The sequence below is a fragment of the Salvelinus sp. IW2-2015 genome, linkage group LG16, assembly GCF_002910315.2.
Source record: "Salvelinus sp. IW2-2015 linkage group LG16, ASM291031v2, whole genome shotgun sequence".
NCBI classification, from domain to species: Eukaryota; Metazoa; Chordata; class Actinopteri; order Salmoniformes; family Salmonidae; genus Salvelinus; species Salvelinus sp. IW2-2015.
The window spans coordinates 24,201,111-24,224,292 of NC_036856.1; the positions used below are offsets into that span (position 1 = coordinate 24,201,111).

At 43.1% G+C, this 23,182-nt stretch overlaps 2 protein-coding genes across 2 annotated transcripts in view; both read left to right on the forward strand.

The window, feature by feature from the left end:
* LOC111975973 (disabled homolog 1-like) overlaps positions 1-23,182 on the forward strand; it is a 47,783-nt gene that overhangs the window by 14,303 nt on the left and 10,298 nt on the right. The window contains exons 2-5 of the mRNA XM_070447618.1: positions 8,128-8,247; positions 8,379-8,417; positions 8,736-8,798; positions 10,670-10,723. Of these exons, the coding sequence (XP_070303719.1) occupies positions 8,197-8,247; positions 8,379-8,417; positions 8,736-8,798; positions 10,670-10,723 (207 nt within the window). The 5' untranslated portion in view covers positions 8,128-8,196. The remainder of the gene's footprint in view (positions 1-8,127; positions 8,248-8,378; positions 8,418-8,735; positions 8,799-10,669; positions 10,724-23,182) is intronic.
* Positions 10,774-13,825, forward strand: LOC139028978 (uncharacterized). The gene is given in 2 exon segments (XM_070447700.1): positions 10,774-10,821; positions 13,250-13,825. Coding segments are annotated over 2 exon segments (624 nt in total).

Consider the following 23,182-nt stretch of genomic DNA (forward strand, 5'->3'; position numbering starts at 1 on the left):
AATGTGACAGAGGAGACATGAAAGGCGCACTTCTCAGCCTTCACGTAGAGACAATTCTCTAAAAGGCGCTGGAGTACAGTCGAACGTGCTGAACATGAATCTCGAGTGACGGTGAAAAAATCAGGATATCGTCAAGGTAAACGAAAACAAAAATGTTCAGCATGTCTCTCAGTACATCATTAACTAATGCCTGAAAAGACAGCTGGAGCATTAGCGAGACCGAACGGCAGAACCGGTATTCAAAATGCCTAAACGGAGTGTTAAACGCCGTTTTCCACTCGTCCCCCTCTCTGATGCGTACGAGATGGTAAGCGTTACGAAGGTCCAACTTAGTAAAAACCTGGCCCCTGCAAAATCTCGAAGGCTGACGACATAAGGGGAAGCGGATAACGATTCTTAACCGTTATGTCATTCAGCCCTCGATAATCCACGCAGGGGCGCAGAGTACCGTCCTTCTTCTTAACAAAGAAAAACCCGCTCCGGCGGGAGGAAGAAGGCACCACGTACCGGCGTCGAGAGAAACAGACAGATAATCCTCGAGAGCCTTACGTTCGGGAACCGACAGGAAGTATAGTCTACCCCGAGGGGGATGGTCCCCGGAAGGAGATCAATACAACAATCATACGACCGGTGAGGAGGAAGGGAGCTGGCTCTGGACCGACTGAAGACCGTGCGCAGATCATGATATTCCTCCGGCACTCCTGTCAAATCACCAGGTTCCTCCTGAGTAGAGGGGACAGAAGACACAGGAGGGATAGCAGACATTAAACACTTCACATGACAAGAAACGTTCCAGGATAGGATAGAATTACTAGACCAATTAATAGAAGGATTATGACATACTAGCCAGGGATGACCCAAAACAACAGGTGTAAAAGGTGAACGAAAAATCAAAAAGGAAATGGTCTCACTGTGGTTACCAGATACTGTGAGGGTTAAAGGTAGTGTCTCACATCTGATACTGGGAGAAGACTACATCTAAGGCGAACGTGGGCGTGGGCTTCCCTAACTGTCTGAGAGGAATGTCATGTTTCCGAGCCCATGCTTCGTCCATAAAACAACCCTCAGCCCCAGAGTCTATCAAGGCACTGCAGGAAGCAGCCGAACCGGTCCAGCGTAGATGGACCGACAAGGTAGTACAGGATCTTGATGGAGAGACCTGAGTAGTAGCGCTCACCAGTAGCCCTCCGCTTACTGATGAGCTCTGGCTTTTACTGGACATGACATGACAAAATGTCCAGCAGAACCGCAATAGAGGCAAAGGCGGTTGGTGATTCTCCGTTCCTCTCCTTAGTCGAGATGCGAATACCTCCCAGCTGCATGGCTCAGTCTCTGAGCCGGTGGGAGGAGATGGTTGAGATGCGGAGAGGGGAAACACCGTTAACGCGAGCTCTCTTCCACGAGCTCGGTGACGAAGATCTACCCGTCGTTCTATGCGGATGGCGAGTGCAATCAAAGAGTCCACGCTGGAAGGAACCTCCCGGGAGAGAATCTAATCCTTAACCTCAGCGTGGAGTCCCTCCAGAAAACGAGCGAGCAACGCCGGCTCGTTCCAGTCACTGGATGCAGCAAGAGTGCGAAACTCTATAGAGTAATCCGTTATGGATCGATCACCTTGACATAGGGAAGCCAGAGCCCTGGAAGCCTCCTTCCAAAAACTGAACGATCAAAAACCCGTATCATCTCCTCTTTAAAGTTCTGATAAACGTTAGAACACTCAGCCCTTGCCTCCCAGATAGCTGTGCCCCACTCCCGAGCCGACCAGTAAGGAGTGATATGACGTAAGCGATCCGAGCTCTCTCTCTTGAGTATGTGTTGGGCTGGAGAGAGAACACAATATCACACTGGGTGAGAAAGGAGCGACACTCAGTGGGCTGCCCAGAGTAACATGGTGGGTTATTAACCCTAGGTTCCGGAGACTCGGAAGACCAGGAAGTAGCTGGTGGCACGAGACGAAGACTCTGAAACTGTCCTGAGAGATCGGAGACCTGAGCGGACAGGGTCTCAACGGCATGACGAGCAGCAGACAATTCCTGCTCGTGTCTGCCGAGCATTGCTCCCTGGATCTCGACGGCAGTGTTGCGAGAATCCGTAGTCGCTGGGTCCATTCTTGGTCGGATTCTTCTGTTATGCTGATGAATGAGGACCCAAAAGCGACGTAATAGCAACAGAGTCTTTATTCCAGTATCAAACAAACAATGATTCTTCTGGATATATCAAAGGTAAATCCAAAACAGGAAACTGAAATCCTCTCGTCAGTAGAGAGGAACGACTGGAGACGCGACACACAGACTGCAGGTCGCTTCAGGAAGGCACAGGCCGTAGCTGACATAGACACCTGCTCACACGCAGCATCTGAAGAAGGCAAAAACACGACAGGGCGGAACAAGGACACAGGACAGCAAACATCAAACAAGAATCCGACAAGGACAGAAGCGGAAAACAGAGGGGAAATAGGGACTCTAATCAGAGGGCAAAATAGGGGACAGGTGTGAAAGAGTAAATGAGGTCGTTAGGAGAATGAGAAACAGCTGGGAGCAGGAACGGAACGATAGAGAGAGAGACGGGGAGAGGGAGAGAGGGAGGAGGAGAGAGAGGATAGAAAGAGGGAAAGAACCTAATAAGACCAGCAGAGGGAAGCACAGGGACAAGACATGATGATCAAAGACAAAACATGACAACTAGAATTTGTGAACGATTCTTGGCAGAATGACTCGACTGCTGCGAGGGAGAAGCACATATAATTTCCGAACTGCAGCAGCAATAGCCGTGGGAAGTAGGGGGGGCTGCAGCACCTCCTGAAAAATCTGAATTWAAAAATATATATTTGTGTTTTTTGTTTTGTTTTTTTCTTACAAAAGTACTGCACTGGGCCGTGTTAATAGTCCTTTATTAGCAGGTATACAGTGTCTTCTTCTCTATGGAGCGCGTATTAATCCTGCTATAAAATGAATTGCGGCCAGCAGATCAAATGAACGACTAAAATGAACAAGTTACTTGGAAAAACTAATCATGACTCGAGTCAGTAGAGTTGTTCAAAAACAACAAATCGTTCACGAACTGCACATCTCAACCAAGTCGACTCGCACTGGTAGACTAACTTATTGCTAGTTATTTGTCATCTCAAATCAAATCAAATTTTATTGGTCACATACACATGGTTAGCAGATGTTATTGCGAGTGTAACGAAGTGCTTATGCTTCTAGTTCCGACAGTGCAGTAATATCTAACAATTCCACAATAAACCTAATACAATCTAGTAAAGGAATGCAATAAGAATATATAAGTATAAAATATATGGCTAAGATGCAATAGATAGTGAAGGATACAGTATACAGTATATACATATGAGATGAGTAATGTGAGATATGTAAACATTCTTTAAAGTGGCATTATTAAAGTGTCTAGTGTTCCATTTATCAAGTCTGTAGGTAGGCAGCCACCTCTCTGTGGTAGGCAGCCTTGAGATTGAAGCTGTTTTTCAATCTCTCTGTCCCAGCTTTGATGCACCTGTACTGACCTCGCCTTCTGGATGGAAGCGGGGTGAACAGGCAGTGGCTCGGGTGGTTATTGTCCTTGATGATCTTTTTTGCCTTCCTGTGACATCAGGTGTTGTAGGTGTCCTGGAGGGCAGGTAGTTTGCCCCTGGTGATGCGTTGTGCAGACCGCACCACCCTCTGGAGAGCAGTTGCCATACCAGGCGGTGCAGCCCGACAGGATGCTCTCAATTGTGCACCTGTAAAAGTTAGTTAAGGTTTTCAGCCTCCTAAAGTTGAAGAGGCGCTGGTGCGCCTTCTTCACCACACTGTCTGTGTGAGTGGACTATTTCAATTTGTCGGCGTTATGTACGCCGAGGAACTTAAAGCTTTCCACCTTCTCCACTGCTGTCCCGTTGATGTGGACAATGAAAGCTTTGCTGAGCTTTGCAGCTCCCTTTGCTGTTTCCTGAAGTCCACGATCATATATTTTGTTCTGCTGACACTGAGTAAGAGGTTATTTTCCTGACACCACACTCCGATGGCCCTCACCTCTTCCCTGTCGGCAGTCTCGTCGTTGTTGGTAGTCAAGCCTTCTGCTGTAGTGTCGTCTGCAAACTTGATGATTGAGTTAGAGGCGGGCATGGCCACACAGTCATGGGTTAACATGGGTACATGGGTACAGGAGGGGGATGAGCACACACCCTTGTGGGGTCCCCGTGTTGAGGATCAATGAAGTGTAGATGTTGTTTCCTACCTTCACCACTTAGGGGCGGCCTGTCAGCAAGTCCAGGACCCAATTGCACAGAGCGGGGTTCAAACCCAGGGCCTCGAGCTTAATGGTGAGCTTGGAGAGTACTATGCTGTTGAATGCTGGGCTATAGTCAATGAACAGCATTCTTACATAGGTATTCCTCTTGTCCAGATGGGATAGGGCAGTGTGCAGTGTGATGGCGATTGCATCGTCTGTGGACCCATTGGGGCAGGAGTGGGTCTAGGGTGACAGGTAGGGTGGAGGTGATATGATCCTTGACTAGTTTTCAGAGCACTTCATGATGACAGAACTGAGTGCTACGGGGCGATAGTCATTTAGTTCAGTTACCTTAGCTTTCTTGGGAACAGGAACAATGGTGGCTATCTTGAAGCATGTGGAGACAGCAGACTGGGATAGGGATTGATTGAATATGTTCGTAAACATACCAGCCAGCTGGTCTGCACATGTTCTGAGGTCGCGGCTAAGGATGCCATCTAGGCCGGCAGCCTTGCAAGGGTTAGCACGTTTAAATGTTTTACTCATGTCCACGGAGAAGGAGAGCCCACAGTCTTTGATAGCGGGCCGCATTGGCACTGTATTGTCCTCAAAGTGCGCATAGAAGTTGTTTTTTGTCTGGAAGCAAGACGTCAATGTCCGCCAAGGGACTTGTTTTCTTTTTGTAATCGGTGATTGTCTGTAGACCCTGCCACATACGTCTTGTGTTTGAGCCGTTGAATTGCAACTCCACTTTGTCTCTATACTGACGCTTTGCTTGTTTGATTGCCTTACGGAGGGAATAATGACACTGTTTGTATTCGGCCATGTTTCCAGTCACCTTGCCATGATTAAATGCGGTGGTACGTGCTTTCAGTTTTGCGGTGGTACGTGGTTTTCAGTTTCTCATCTGATGCACTAGCGAGCTAACATTAGCTAAGCTAATTGAGACTACATAACTTTAACTGTGCGCTTTCTTCCCTTACAGTAAATAACAACAACTACATTCAGATGATTATGTACTGTAGCAGCCTACCTGTGGGCTCTTAGTGTTGTAGCCTGTCCTTCTTATCTAACTTTTAGTTCTGTCATTTTAATTCCATCTTCCATTGATTAGTCTAGAAATGTCCTAATAACTTCCCACACGGAGCCTCGAGCTCTATGACCACTGTCGGGAAAAGCAAAAGCAGCAGCAGCATAATTGATCATCTTATCTCTCTCTCTCCATGGGAGGGACGATATAGACCATCTGCATTGTGAATTCATGTGGAATTCTATGAATTTTCCTTATCTTTTTAACATACCTTTTTTCCATTTGTCACATCCCTAATATGGACATAACAGGTTCCCGGGAAGGCGGTGCTTAAACTGCTTCACTTTGAGTACTTTGGGCATGTGTCCACATGGATCGGAAGGGGGGGCGGGGGCAGCTTTGGCTGAGAGTTTTCTTTTGCAAGGGTTTAGACTTCGTAATCCGCCGGAGCTTTCAATTTTCAGACACGTATAGGCCCAGAAGTCACGCAGCTGACCAAATTACTCTGGATTTTACTTCTGGTTTAACTGACATTATTTGTGTCTGTGTGTCTTGTGTTTTGTCTCTGTTTCATCTGAGGCCGTCTCTCTGCTCTCTGATGCCATATTGATGAGTGTGAGTGTGTGTCACTGCCTCTATCAACCCGTCCATCCACCCAGGAACTGACCTGGAGTCCTTTGACACACACAACCCAGCAAGCTGCCATGTATTACTCTGAGGTTGCCAAGAGTTCAGTACCTGCAGTGTTTTCTGAGAATACAGAGATGACAAGACAGATCTGTCTCTGTTCATTCCTCATTATACAGAGAGACGAGAGAGAGAGAGAGAGATGAGAGAGAGAGAGAGACGAGAGAGAGACGAGAGCTAAACGAGAGAGGGAGCAGTGAAACTGACAGAGAGAGGAAAGAAAGAAATGATGAAAGACCGAGTAGAGAAAGGGATGAGAGTTGGTCTGAATGAGAAGAGGAAGAGGTCAGACACACTACATGATTTAAATAACACTGGATCAGAGTTCAGACGTGGTAGGAAGTAGGAACCCAACACTATACTGGGGATGTCCATGTCGTTTCCCAAACACTGTCTGCCTGTTAGGCCTCAATCAAATATTAAATATGTTCTATATTTCATTGTTCCCCAGTCTCACCCCTTAAAGCCTCACATCGACAGTAAATGCTGTATTACACTGGATGTGAGTTGATGTGTTTGTGCATTCGTGTGTGTGCTCATATGCTTGTGTATTTGTGTGTGAGGGTGTCTCTGCCTGTATGTATGGCAGAGACACCCTCACACAACAGAGATACTGTTGAAGTCGGCAGTTTACATACACCTTAGCCAAATACATTTAAACTCAGTTTTCCACAATTCCTGACTAAGGTCAGTTAGGATCACCACTTTATCTTAAGAATGTGAAATGTCAGAATAATAGTTGAGAGAATGATTTATTTCAGCTTTTATTTCTTTCATCACATTCCCAGTGGGTCAGAAGTTTACATACATTCAATTAGTATTTGGTAGCATTGCCTTTAAATTGTTTAACTTGAGTCAAACGTTTCGGGTAGCCTTCCACGAGCTTCCCACAATAAGTTGGCTGAATTTTGGCCCATTCCTCCTGACAGAGCTGGTGTAACTGAGTCAGGTTTGTAGGCCTCCTTGCTCGCACACGCATTTTCAGTTCAGCCCACAGATTTTCTGTAGGATTGAGGTCAGGGCTTTGTGATGGCCACTCCAATACCTTGACTTTGTTGTCCTTAAGCCATTTTGCAACAACTTTGGAAATATGCTTGGGGTCATTGTCCATTTGGAAGACCCATTTGCAACCAAGCTTTAACTTCCTAACTGATGTCTTGAGATGTTGCTTCAATATATCCTCATGATGCCATCTATTTTGTGAAGTGCACCAGTCCCTCCTGCAGCAAAGCACCCCCACAACATGATGCTGCCACCCCCGTGCTTCACGGTTGGGATGGTGTTCTTCGGCTTGCAAGCTTCCCCTTTTTCCTCCAAACATAATGATGGTCATTATGGCCAAACAGTTCTATTTTTGTTTCATCAGACCAGAGGACATTTCTCCAAAAAGTATGATCTTTGTCCCCATGTGCAGTTGCAAACCGTAGTCTGGCTTTTTTATGGCAGTTTTGGAGCAGTCGCTTCTTCCTTTCTGAGCTGCCTTTCAGATTATGTCGATATAGGACTCGTTTTACTGTGGATATAGATACTTTTGTACCTGTTTCCTCCAGCATCTTCACAATGTCCTTTGCTGCTGTTCTGGGATTGATTTGCACTTTTCGCACCAAAGTACTTTCATCTCTAGGAGACAGAACGCGTCTCCTTCCTGAGCGATATGATTGTTTGTACAGATGAACATGGTACCTTCAGGCGTTTGGAAATCGCTCCCAATGACGAACCACACTTGTGGAGGTCTTGGCTGATTTCTTTTGATTTTCCCATGATGTCAAGCAAAGAGGCACTGAGTTTGAAGATAGGCCTTGAAATACATCCACAGGTACACCTCCAATTAACTCAAATTATGTCAATTAGCCTGTCAGAAGCTTCTAAAGTTATGACATCATTTTCTGGAATTTTCCAAGCTGTTTAAAGGCACAGTCAACTTAGTGTATGTAAACTTCTGACCCACTGGAATTGTGATACAGTGAATTAGAAGTGAAATAATCTGTCTGTAAACAATTGTTGGAAAAATTACTTGTGTCATGCACAAAGTAGATGTCCTAACCGACTTCCCAAAACTTTAGTTTGTTAACAAGAAATTTGTGGAGTGGTTGAAAAACGAGTTTTAATGACTCCAACCTAAGTGTATGTAAACTTTTGACTTCAACTGTATATAAGTGTTCTACTTCCTCTCCCCTTCTCAGGCAGAGCCAGTGATCCTGGACCTTCGGGACCTGTTCCAGCTCATCTATCAGATCAAACAGAGAGAGGAGATGGAGAAGAAAGCCCAGAAGGACAAACAATGTGAACAGGCTGTGTACCAGGTACACACACACACAATACACACAATGTTTACTATCTGATTATTGTTGGTGCTGCTGCCTCTATCTGTCAACTACACTGGTCTTCCTCCCTCTCTGCTTTCTCCCCTCTCCATCCATCCCTATGTCTTCAGACTATTCTGGAGGAAGATTTGGAGGATCCTGTCTACCAGGTAACTTCTAAACACCAATCAGAATGCTTCCCTAATGCTGTCTATCCAATCAGTATGGTTCTTTTTAATGCTTCTTTCAATCTCCTTGCCTGTTTATCTGCGTCTGTGGGGAATTGTGGGGGAGTCCCAGGATTCTTGTCAGATGAATGGAGGTGTGTGTGAAGTTTTCTGGGATTGCTTGCGGGCGGGACCTACAGATGATTCTGTCTGACCAATCACATCTTTGCATCATATTCTCAGCCTGTCCTTTTTCTTCTATTCCTATTTCCTATTTTTCTCTTTATTCCTCTTCTCCTCTCCCTGCTGCCTGTGTTGTAGTACATTGTGTTTGAGGCGGGACACGAGCCCATCCGCGACCATTCAGAAGAGAGCATTTATCAGGTACAAGCCTCTCCTCTCTGCTTGGATCTGATTGGTGGAGTTGTGTGAGTGATAGGAGCAGGGTTCCAATGGGATAGAGATGATTTGAGAATACCCTCAGGGTCATTCCATGTCATTTCAACAAGCCATTTCAACAAGCCATCTCAGATTATTCGGAAATTGTTTCCATAGTTAGAAAAATATAACATTAGCATTCCTGCAATGTTATTTTGTTGAAATGTAATTAGATCTCTGAAAAATTAAGGTAATTTGATTGCACCCAAATTGGCCATTTCAATTTATAGGATTGATATAATATTCAATAAATATAGTACCTATCATCCAATTTGGTCCCCAAAAAAGTCTAACATTGAGCAGCTCCATACTACTTATCAGACAGAGAACTGATACTGTATGCTCGTTGTTGTGGTGGAGTCGCCGTGGGACGTGGGATGTCCGTGAGTGGCTTTTTAACTCATTGTTAGAAAAAAGTTTGGTCCAAATCGGATGTTAGGTACTATATTTATTAAATATTATATTAATTCTATACATTTAAATGGCCAATTTGGGTGCAATCAAATTACCTTAATTTCTCAGAGATCAAATTATATTTCAACAAAATAATGTTGCAGGAATGCTAATGTTATCTGTTTTTAACAACAACAACAAATTTCAGAACAATCTGAGATGATGGGTGTCAAAATCCTCTTTTTTGTTTTTGAGGTGGAACAACCCCTCACCTACAGCTTCACTACTGACAGACACACCACAAACGAACACACATGCATGAGTAAGGCAGACCCCTCCTCCTTCCCCTTCCTCCCTCTTTTTCTGAGGAGATGAAGGAGGGAGTGGGAAAGAGAGATTAATCACCAGGCTCTTGTTTGATCTTTAAAAATAATAGAATGAAAATAGAGCACGCTCTAACACACACGCACACAAACACACACACACACACGCAAGAAGACGTGTTAGAATCGTGCAACAGAGGAACCAACAGATGAATAAAGATGTCTGCCTCTGGAAATAAACAACCAGAGAGATGGAGAGATGAAGAAGGATGAGAGGGGAAATAAACAAGAGAACGAAAAGAGGAGGAGAGAGAGGGATTAGGAAAGACGGAGGAGAGATGGAGGGAGGAGAGATGGAGAGAGTACTCAGGCAGTGGTAGTTATCTGTGGTAGTCAGACTGTTATGACAGACAGACGTTTTTGTCCCATCAGGTTTTTATTGACGTTTCCATTCACAACAGATCAATCAGGTGGATTAGTTTGATAGTCTTACACTTCAGGGACAATCAATCATCAGTCAATAGAACAAAACGCAAATAAAACATATAGAGACATTGTCCTGTATCAATATGTTTGTCTGTCTCAAAAGTCCACAGAGTAGTGGCCAAGAGTAGTGCACTACATGATGAATGTGGTGTCATTTGAGACAAAGCCACAGACAGACAGACAGACAGACCAGTTTATTACATGTCTCTCTCTGTGGTAAGACCACATTGATCCACTTTATTGGAGAGGGAGAAGAGGGGGACTTAGCTGGGAGAGAGAGAGAGCTGTTCATACATCAAACTGATACTCTAAATGAAGCCTCAACTCATAGATTTGAATACAGATTACATCACTCATTCTCTCTCTCGCACGAATGCATGCACGCACATGCGCACACACACACACACACACACCCTCAGATGCAAGCTATAAGGGACAATAATGTTCAGGCTTTAGTCTCTATATATTTGGCTGTACGGCTTTATTTTACAGTCTTGTATTGCTTTGGTATTTACTACAATTGGTACTTTCTGGCACATTAAAAATGAGGGTTGTCATGGTAACAAAAGCTAACGTGTGGTTGGTGGGCTTTGTGGTGATTGGTTGGTTGTCCAGGTTCCGACCAGCCAACAGAAGGAGGGGGTATATGACGTCCCCAAGAGACACCCAGTGAGTTCAGCTGTGTGTGCCTGTCTCCCCCTTGTGTCCCCCTTGGTGCTATGGTGTGTCCTGTGGATACTCTGTGGTATGGCTTTGTGGTGGTGCTGGTCGGAGTCACTGTGTATGTGGATAGGAGTGGGTTTGGGTGGGGTTTGCTCTGTGCTAGGTGCTGGTTGCATGCAGTGTAGTGGCAGGTGTGTGTGTGTGTGTGTGTGTGTGTGTGTGTGTGTGTGTGTTGTGTTGTTGTGTGCTGTGTGTGTGTGTGTGGTGTGTGTGTGTGTGTGATGTGTGTGTGGTGTGTGTGTGTGTGTGTGGTGTGGTGTGGTGTGTGTGTGTGTGTGGTGTGTGTGGTGTGTGTGTCTGCGTGCGTGCCCATTGCATGCAGTGTGATGTCGTGGTTATGCATGGCTGGCTGTGGTCTGCTGGTGAACGAACAAACATGATCTGACAATACTAGAACGAAAGATATTGGTAAGAGAGAGAGTGTGTATGTGCATGCCTTTTTGTGTGTGTGTGTGTGTGTCATCCCAGTTGACCTTGATCGTGGTCAGGATGCAACGTAACTCTCCATGTCCTTTATGATCTTATTGAACATGGTAGTTAAACATCTRTCTGTTTCATTAGCTAATAACTCCATCCTCAGAACCACTATAGTAGCTATTCTACACCTGTTAAAACTTCTCCATCTCTGACACCCTGTCAAAAAAAAACATTCTAACGCTAGGGCGTGAGCCTCACTGTCTGTGTAGAAATTTCTCAAAATCTGCCCTCTTCCTCCTATACTCCCCCTGGCTCCTAGCTCAAACTGCAGAACACACACACACACACACACACACACGCACACACACACACACACACACACTGTGCACAGTCGTAATCAGACGGTGTGGGTTATGGCTGTAGGTTTTGTCTTGTGTTGCTTTTGAGGCTTATAGTATTTACCAGTGAGATCCCACAGCCCTACTGCTCTCCTTAACCACCCCACAACACTGACACCTATTGGCTTTGTGTTTGATACATACCTGTGTGTGTCTGGTGTTATAATACGATGCTATAGCCAGTAGGGTCTGAAACCTCTGTCTAAACCATATGCGTCACAGTTATTTACTCTGTCGCCTTCTGTCGCTCAATGCTATTAACCAATAATAAACTAATAACACACAGCCACACACACACATAACACACACACACACACTCACTCTCTCTCTCACACACACACACACACATAAAACAGAGAAGTACTACTTCAATCTCCGGAGTCCTTGACCCTGTGTGAGTTTACACAGTCTGTTGATTCAACAGAGGTCAGCCTATTGTCATCTGGCAATGAAGGACAAGTAGGCTAGTGTGCGTGTGCGTGCGTGCATCCATGTGCGTGTGTGTGTGTGTGTCTGTGTTCAGTGAGACAGGAGCTCAGGGAGGTGGGTGTTAATTAAGGGGGCTGCATTAATCGTATGCAAAACCATGCCCATGCTAATTACTGTTTCCTCAGAGACCAATAATTGAAAGGTGGTTGTCGCAGTGATGAGGAGAAAGGGATGGGCAGAGAGAGAGTGAGATGGATGGAAGAGGAGGGCAGGAATCTGTGTAATGAGGAGTGTGTGCGTGCATGCGTGGCTATATAAAGGGGGTACCGAGTCAATTGAGGGGCTACATGTTAGTTGAGGTAATATGTACATGTAGATAGGGGTAAAGTGACTACCCTGTCTCCATATGTCTGTATTTGTTTGAGTGTATGATACATCATGTCTGTTTCTATCCTATCCTCCGTCCATGTGGCTGAATGGTCATCATCATCACCAACAACATCATCATCACATAATAACATCATCATCATCACCAACATCATCATCATCATCACCAACATCATCCATCATCAACAAACACAACATCATTATCAACAACAACATCATCAACAAAAACAACATCATCAACAAAATATAATCTTCAACATAATCAACAACAACATCATCACCAACAACATCATCCATCATCATGATCATCACCAACAACAACAATATCACCAACAACAACACCAAAAACAACATCATCACCACCAACAACATCATCACCACCAACAACATCATCACCACCAACAACATCATCACCAACAACATCATCATCACCAACAACATCATCATCACCAACAACATCATCACCAACAACAAAATCAACATCGCCAACATCATCACCAACACTTTCATCATCACCGACATTGTCATCATCACCAACAACATCATCATCAACAACATCATCATCAACATCACCAACATCATCATCACCAACGTCCATCATCAGCACCAACAACATCATCAACATCATCACCAACAACAACATCACCATCACCAACAACAACATCATCATCACCACCTGCATCATCAACATCACCAACATCATCACCAACAACATCATCACCACCAACAACATCATCATCATCAAAAACAACAACATCATCACCACCAACAACATCATCATTTTCACCACCAACATCATAATCATCACCAACAACATCATCATCACCAACAACAATATCAGCATCACCAACAACAGCATCCATCGTCACCAACAACAACATCATCAAAATCATCATCTCATCATCCATCATCAACAACATCATCACCAACATCTCCAACAACACCATCACCACCATCATCATCAACATCATCAGCAACAACAACATCATCATTAACAACATCATCACGAACATCATCATCACCAACAACGTCATTATATTCATCATCACCAACATCACCAACAACATCATTATATTCATCACCAACAACATCATCACCACCAACAACAGTTTCACCAACAACATCACCAACATCACAAACAACATAATAGCCAACAACATCATCACCAACATCAACATTATCACCAACAACAACATCATCACCAACGGCATCATCACCAACGACATCATCATCAACAACAACATCAMCACCACCAATAACAACAACAACATCATCACCACCAATAACATCATCATCACCAACAACATCATCATCGCCAATATCATCATCGTCACCAACAACATCATCAACAACAACATCATCAACATCATCACCAACACTATCATCATCACCAACACAACATTATCATCATCAATAACATCATCATTACCAACATCATCATCACAACAACAACTTCATCATCACCAACTTCATCATCGTCATCACCAACAACCATCATCATCACCAACAACATCATCATCATCATCCCCAACATCATCGTCATCACCAACATCATCAACATCATCACCAACAACATCATCATCACCAACATCATCATCATCACTAACATCAACATCACATCATCATCACCAACATCTTCACCAACAACAACATTGGTCATCACCAACAACATCATCACCAACAACATCAACATCACCAACAACGTCATTATATTCATCATCACCAACAACATAATCATCATCACCAACAACATAATCATCATCACCAACAACAACATCATCACCACCAAAAACATCATCACCAACAAGTATAATAACAAGCGAGGCTATATACAGGTGGTACCGGTACAGAGTCAATGTGTGGAGGCACTGGTTAGTTGAGGCAATTGAGGTAATATGTACATGTAGGTAGAGTTAAAGTGACAATGCATAGATTATAAACAGAGAGTAGCAGCAGCGTAAAAGAGGGGTCTGGGTAGGCCTTTGATTAGCTGTTCAGGAGTCTAATGGGTTGGGGGTAGAAGCTGTTAAAAGAAGCCTTTTGGACCTCAACTTGGCGCTCCGGCACCGCTTGCCATGCGATAGCAGAGAGAACAGTCTATGACTAGGGTGGCTGGAGTCTTTGACAATTTTTAGGGCCTTCCTCTGACATCGCCTGATATAGAGGTCCTGGATGGCAGGAAGCTTGGCTCCAGTGATGTACTGGGCCGTAGGCACTACCCTCTGCAGTGCCTTGTGATCGGAGGCCAAGCAGTTGCCATACCAGGCAGTGATGCAACCAGTCAGGATGCTCTCTCGATGGTGCAGCTGTATAATCTTTTGAGGATCTGAGGACCCATGCCAAATCTTTTCAGTCTCCTGAGGGGGAATAGGCTTTGTCGTGCCCTCTTCACGACTGTCTTAGTGTGTTTGGACCATGATAGTTTGTTAGATGTGGACACCAAGGAACTTGAAGTTTTCAACCTGTTCAACTACAGAGCTGTCGATGAGAATGTGGGCGTGCTCGGTCCTCCTTTTCCTGTAGTCCACAATCATCTCCTTAGTCTTGATCACGTTGAGGGAGAGGTTATTGTCCACGACCAGGTCTCTGACCGCCTCCCTATATGCTGTCTCATCGTTGTCGGTGATCAGGCCCACCCTTGTTGTGTCATCGGCAAACTTAATAATGGTGGACTATTGTGGTCTGCCTGAAACATGTTGGTATTACAGACTCAGTCAGGGACAGGTTGAAAATGTCAGCGAAAACACTTGCCAGTTGGTCAGCGCATGCTCGGAATACACGTCCTGGTAATCCGTCTGGCCCTGCGGCCTTGTGAATGTTGACCTGTTTAAAGGTCTTACTCACATCGGCTACGGAGAGCGTGATCACACAGTCGTCTGGAACGGCTGGTGCTCTCAAGCATGTTTCAGTGTTACTTGCCCCAAAGCGAGCATAGAAGTAATTTAGCTCGTCTGGTAGGTTCGTGTCACTGGGAAGCTCGTGGCTGTGCTTCCCTTTGTAGTCTGTAATAGTTTGCAAACCCTGCCACATCCGACGAGCGTCGGAGCCGGTGTAGTACGATTCAATCTTAATCCTGTATTGACGCTTTGCCTGTTTGATGGTTCGTCGGAGGGCATAGCGGGATTTCTTATAGGCTTCCGGGTTAGAGTCCCGCTCCTTGAAAGTGGCAGCTCTACCCTTTAGCTCAGTGCGGATGTTGCATGTAATCCATGGCTTCTGGTTGGGGTATGTACGTACGGTCACTGTGGGGACGACGTCATCGATGCACTTATTGATGAAGCCAGTGACTGATGTGGTATACTCCTCAATGCCATCAGAAGAATCCCGGGAACATATTCCAGTCTGTGCTAGCAAACAGTCCTGTAGCTTAGCATCTGCTTCATCTGACCACTATCTTATTGATCTAGTGACTGGTGCTTCCTGCTTTAGTTTTTGCTTGTAAGCAGGAATCAGGAGGATAGAATTACGGTCAGATTTGCTAAGTGTTAGGGCGAGGGAGAGCTTTGTACGCGTCTCTGTGTGTGGAGTAAAGGTGGTCTAGAGTTTTTTTCCCCTCTGATTGCGCATTTAACATGCTGATCAAAATMAGGTAAAACTGATTTGAGTTTCCCTGCATTAAAGTCCCCAGCCACTAGGAGCGCCACCTCTGGATGAGCYTTTTCCTGTTTGCTTATGGCCGTATACAGCTCATTGAGTGCGGTCTTAGTGCCAGCATCGGTCTGTGGTGGTAAATAGACAATATTAATGTAGACTCTCTTGGTAAAAAGTGTGGTCTACAGCTTATCATAAGATACTCTACCTCAGGCGAGCAAAACCTTGAGACTTCCTTAGATTTCATGCACCTGCTGTTGTTTACAAATACTCATAGGCCGCCTCCCCTTGTCTTACCAGAGGCCGCTGTTCTATCCTGACGAAAAAGCTTAAGACCCGCCAGCTGTATGTTAATCATGTCGTCGTTCAGCCACGACTCAGTGAAACATAATATATTACAGTTTTTAATGTCCCMTTGGTACGATATACATGCTCGTAGTTCGTCTATTTTATTATCGATTGATTGTAAGTTGGCTAATAGGACCGATGGTAAAGGTAGATTACCCTGTCGGCGACTGATCCTTACAAGGCACCCGGACCGTCGTTCACGATACCTCCGTCTTTTCCTCCTGCGAATGGCGGAGATGAGGGCCTTGTTTGGTGTCTGGAGTAAATCCTTCCCATCCGACTCATTGAAGAAGAATTCCTCCAGTACGGGTTGAGTAATCGCTGCCCTGATATCAAGAACCTCTTTTTGGTCATAAGACACAGTTGCAGAAACATTATGTACAAAATAAGTTGCAAATAACGTGAAAAAACATATCGCCAACAAAAACATCATCATCAAACAACATCATCATCACAACATCATCATCACCAACAACAACATCATCCTCATCACCAACAACATCACCATCAACATCATCATCACCAACATCATCATCATCACCAACAACATCATCATCATCACCAACATTCATCATCACCAACATTCATCATCATCACCAACATCATTATCATTACCAACAACAACATCATCATCACCAACAACATCATCAGCATCACCAACAACAACATACTCATTACCATCATCATCAACAAAACATAATCATCACCAACAACATCATCATCACCAACAACAACAACAACACCAACAACAACATCATCACCAATAACAACATCGGCACCAATAACAACATAACCAACAACAACATCATCATTACCACCAACATTATCATCACTGACAACATCACCAACAACATCCATCATCACCATCACCAACAACATCTTCACCACAAACAACATCTTCGCCACCAACATCATCACCACCAACAACAACATCATCAACACAAACAACAACATCATCATCATTATCACCAACACCATTATCACCAACATCATCATTATCACAAACAACATCATCAACATCACCAACAACATCATCATCACTACCAACATCATCATCAACATCATCATCATCACCAACAACAGCATCATCACCAACAGCAACATCACCAACAACATCATCTTCACCAACAAGAGCATCATGATCATCATCATCACCAACAACATCATCATCATCATCACCAACAAAATCATCATCACCTTCATTCATCATCACCAACATCATCACCACCGACATCATTGCCACCAACATCATCACCAACAACCACAACATTATCACTATCAACAACATCATCATCATCACCAACAACAATATCATCATCACCAACAACATCATCATCATCACCACCAACAACAATATCACCAACAACAGCATCATTATCACCAACATCATCATCAATACCAACAACAACATCATCYTCACCAACATCATCATCAAAAACAACATCGTCATCATCACCACCAACAACATCATCATCTCCACCACCAACATCATCATCACCAACAACAGCATCATCATCACCAACAACATCGTCATCATCACAAACACCAACATCACCACCACAAACAACATCATCATCCGCAACATCATCATCACCAACAACAACAACATCATAATCATCAACAACAACATCATCACCAACAACAACATCATCATAATCATCAACAACATCACCAACAACATCATCATCGTAATCACCAACAACAACAATATCATCAACAACAACATCACCAACAACATCATCATAATCATCAACAACATCACCAACAACATCATTACCAACAACAACATCATCATCGACAACATCGTCATAATCATCCATCATCATCATCAACAACAACATCACCACCTACAACATCCTCACCAACATCATCATCACCAACAACAACATCATCACCAACAACATCATCATCACAAATAACATCATCATCATCACCAACAACATCATCACCAACAACTTCACCACCTAAAACATCATCGCCACCAACATCATCAGCAACAACAACAACATCAGCAACAACAATTTCACCAACAACATCCCCAACATCCCCAACATCATCATCACCAACAACAACATCACCAACATCATCAACACCAACAACATCATCATCGCCAACAACATCATCATCACAAACAACATCATCATCATCCATGATCACCACAACCAACATCATCATCATCCACCAACACCACCATCATCATCACCAACTTCATCATCACCAACAACATCATCATCATCAWCACCAACAGCATCATCATCATCACCAACAACAACAACAACATCATCATCAATAACATCATTATCATCATCATCAACACAATCATCATCATCCATCATCATCAACACAATCATCATCATCAATAACAACATCTTCACCAACAACATCACCACCTACAATATCCTCACCAACATCATCATCACCAACTACATCAACAACATCATCAACACCAACAACATCATCATCATCACCAACAACATCATCACCAACAATTTCACCACCTACAACATCCTCATCAACAACATCATCGCCACCAACATCATCGGTCCAACATCATCAGCAACATCAACAACATCATCATCAGCAACAACAACATCACCAACAACATCATCATCACCAACAACATCATCAACATCATCATCACCAACAACAACATCATCATCATCACCAACAACATCATCACCTACAACATCAACAGCAACAACAACAACATCATCATCGTCAACAACAACATCACCAACAACAATTTCACCAACAACATCCTCACCAACAACATCACCACCAACAACACCAACAACATCCTCACCAACAACATCACCGCTCCAACATCATCAGCAACAACAACAACATCATCATCAGCAACAACAACATCACCAACAACAATTTCACCAACAACATCAACATCTTCATCACCAACAACAACATCACCACCAACAACACTATTATATTGACCATCACCAACAACATTGTCACCAACAACATCACCAACAACTTCATAATCATCAACACCAACAACATCATCATCACCAACAACATCATCATTCCAAACAACATCATCATCATCCATGATCACCACCACCAACATCATCATCAATCTTCACCACCAACACCACCATCATCACCAACAACAACATCATCATCAACGCAATCATCATCATCATCATCAACACAATCATCATCATCCACCATCATCATCTCCTATTTATTATCAATACAATCGCCATCATCAATCAACAGCAATTCATTCATCATCCATCAGCATCAACACAATCATGCATCCATCATCATCAACACAATCATCACATCATCTATCATCATCAACACAATCTCATCATCATCATCACCAACAACATAATCATCAACAACAACAACAACATCATCAACCAAAATCCAACACCATTTTACCAAACAACATCATCACAACAACAAACATCATCAACAAACAAGATCATCACCACAGACAAACATCATCACCAAACAACAACATCACCGACAACAACATCATCACCAACAACATCATTACAAACAACACGATCAATCATCAACAAACATCATCATCAATCACCAACAACAACATAACAACAACATCATTGCACCAACATCATCGCCACCAACATCAATCTTCACCAACAACCTCATGCTCACCAACAACATAAAATCATCAACAAAATCATCACCATTACAACAACATCATCAACAACAACAACATCACTCAACAACAAGATCATCACCAACAGACAACAATCACCACCACCTACAACATCTCACCAACATCATCATCAACAACATCACCTCTCCAACAACATAATCATCAACAACAACAACAAACATCATCAACAAAATCAACACCATTACCAACAACATCATCAACAACAACAACATCATCAACAATAAAGATCATCACCACAGACAAACATCATCACCAACAACAACATCACCGACAACAACATCATCATCATCACCAACAACAACATAATCACAACATCATTGCCACCAACATCATCACCACCAACATCATCTTCACCAACAACCTCCTGCTCACCAACAACATAATCATCAACAAAATCATCACCATTACCAACAACATCATCAAACAACAACAACATCATCAACAACAAGATCATCACACAAGACAACATCACCAACAACAACATCACCGACAACAACATCATCATCGCAAACAACATAATCAACAACAAAATCATCACCACCAACATCATCGCCACCAACATCATCGGCAACAAACCAACAAATCATCATCAGCAACAACAACATCAGCAACAACAATTTCACCAACAACATCCACAACATCACTCAAAACAACAAACAACATCATCATCCAACAACAATCATCACAACAACAATTCACCAACAACATCACAAAACATATCATCACAACAACAACATCATCACCAAACACATCATCATCACCAACAACAACATCATCACCAACAACAAAGCTATTATATTGACCATCACCAATAACATTGTCACCAACAACATCACCAACAACCCCAACACCATCATCACCAACAACAACATCATCATTAACATCATCAACAACATCATCATCACCAACAAACATCATCATCATCACAACATCATCATTCCAATCAACATCATCATCATCCATGATCACCACCACCAACATCATCATCATCCATCTTCACCACAAACCACCACAACAACAACATCATCATCAACGCAATCATCATCATCATCAACACAAATCGATCATCATCATCATCATCAACACAATCATCATCATCCCATCATCATCTCAAATACAATCATCATCATTCATCATACACAATCATCATCATCCATAATCATCATCAACACAATCATCAACATCATCCATCATCATCAAACACAATCATCATCATCTCACAACAACATCATCACCAACAAATCACCACCTACAACATCCTCACCAACATCATCATCAACAACAACATCATCCTCTCCAAACAACAAACATCATCCTCTCCAACAACAACATCATACAACAACAAACATCATCAAACACCAAACAAAACATCATGCATCGCAAACAACATCATCATCACCAACAAACATCATCATCCACCAACAACATAATCATCAAACAACAAACAACTCATCAACAAAATCAACACCATTACCAACAACATCATCAACAACAACAACATCATCAACAATAAGATCATCACCACAGACAAACATCATCACTCAACAACAACATCACCGACAACAACATCATCATCATCACCAACAACAACATAATCAGACAACATCATTGCACCAACATCATCACCACCAACATCATCTTCACCAACAACCTCATGCTCACCAACAACATAATCATCAACAAAATCATCACCATTACCAAACAAATCATCAACAACAACAACATCATCAACAACAAGATCATCACCAACAGACAAACATCAACCAACAACAACTCACGACAACACATCATCATCGCAAACAACATAATCAACAACAAAATCATCACCACCAACATCATCCGCCGACCAACATCATCACCAACAACAACATCATCACCAACAACAAAGCTATTATATTGACCATCACCAATAACATTGTCACCAACAACATCCACAACATCATCATCACCAACAACAACATCATCACCAACAACAAAGCTATTATATTGACCATCACCAATAACATTGTCACCAACAACATCACCAACAACCCCAACACCATCATCACCAACAACAACATCATCATTAACATCATCAACAACATCATCATCACCAACAACATCATCATCATCAACAACATCATCATTCCAATCAACATCATCATCATCCATGATCACCACCACCAACATCATCATCATCCATCTTCACCACCAACACCACCAACAACAACATCATCATCAACGCAATCATCATCATCATCAACACAATCATCATCATCCATCATCATCAACACAATCATCATCATCCATCATCATCAATACAATCATCATCATCATCAACACAATCATCATCATCCATTATCATCATCAACACAATCATCAACATCATCCATCATCATCAACACAATCATCATCATCATCACCAACAACATCATCACCAACAACATCACCACCTACAACATCCTCACCAACATCATCATCAACAACAACATCATCCTCTCCAACAACAACATCATCCTCTCCAACAACAACATCATCACCAACAACATCATCATCGCAAACAACATCATCATCACCAACAACATCATCATCACCAACAACATCATCATCATCACCAACAAGAACATAATCAACAACATCATTGCCACCAACATCATCACCACCAACATCATCCTCACCAACAACCTCATGKTCACCAACAACATAATCATCAACAACAACAACATCATCAACAAAATCATCACCATTACCAACAACATCATCAACAACAACAACATCATCAACAACAAGATCATCACCACAGACAACATCATCACCAACAACAACATCATCACCAACAACATCATCATCACAAACAACATCATCACCAACAACATCATCATGAGAAGCAGCAGCAGCAGCCAGTGGAGAGCCACTCACTGATATATCCCATGGATGTGGACAGTGTATCAGTGTATTACCTGTATTACCACAGGTAAGGTGCACTGTGTAGTACTGACCTGCTCAACTCTAGTCTTCATAAACCTCTTGGTGCAGCCTGACAGGGTTATAAGGGCAATACAAATGATAGATGAGAAAAGGCCACACTCACTGAAAGTTATCTTTATTTAAGATAAAGTGTGGGGGGGGGGTAGAGAGACATGGGAAGAGAGAGAGGAAGAGAGGGGGAGAGAGGCAGGGAGAGAGGAG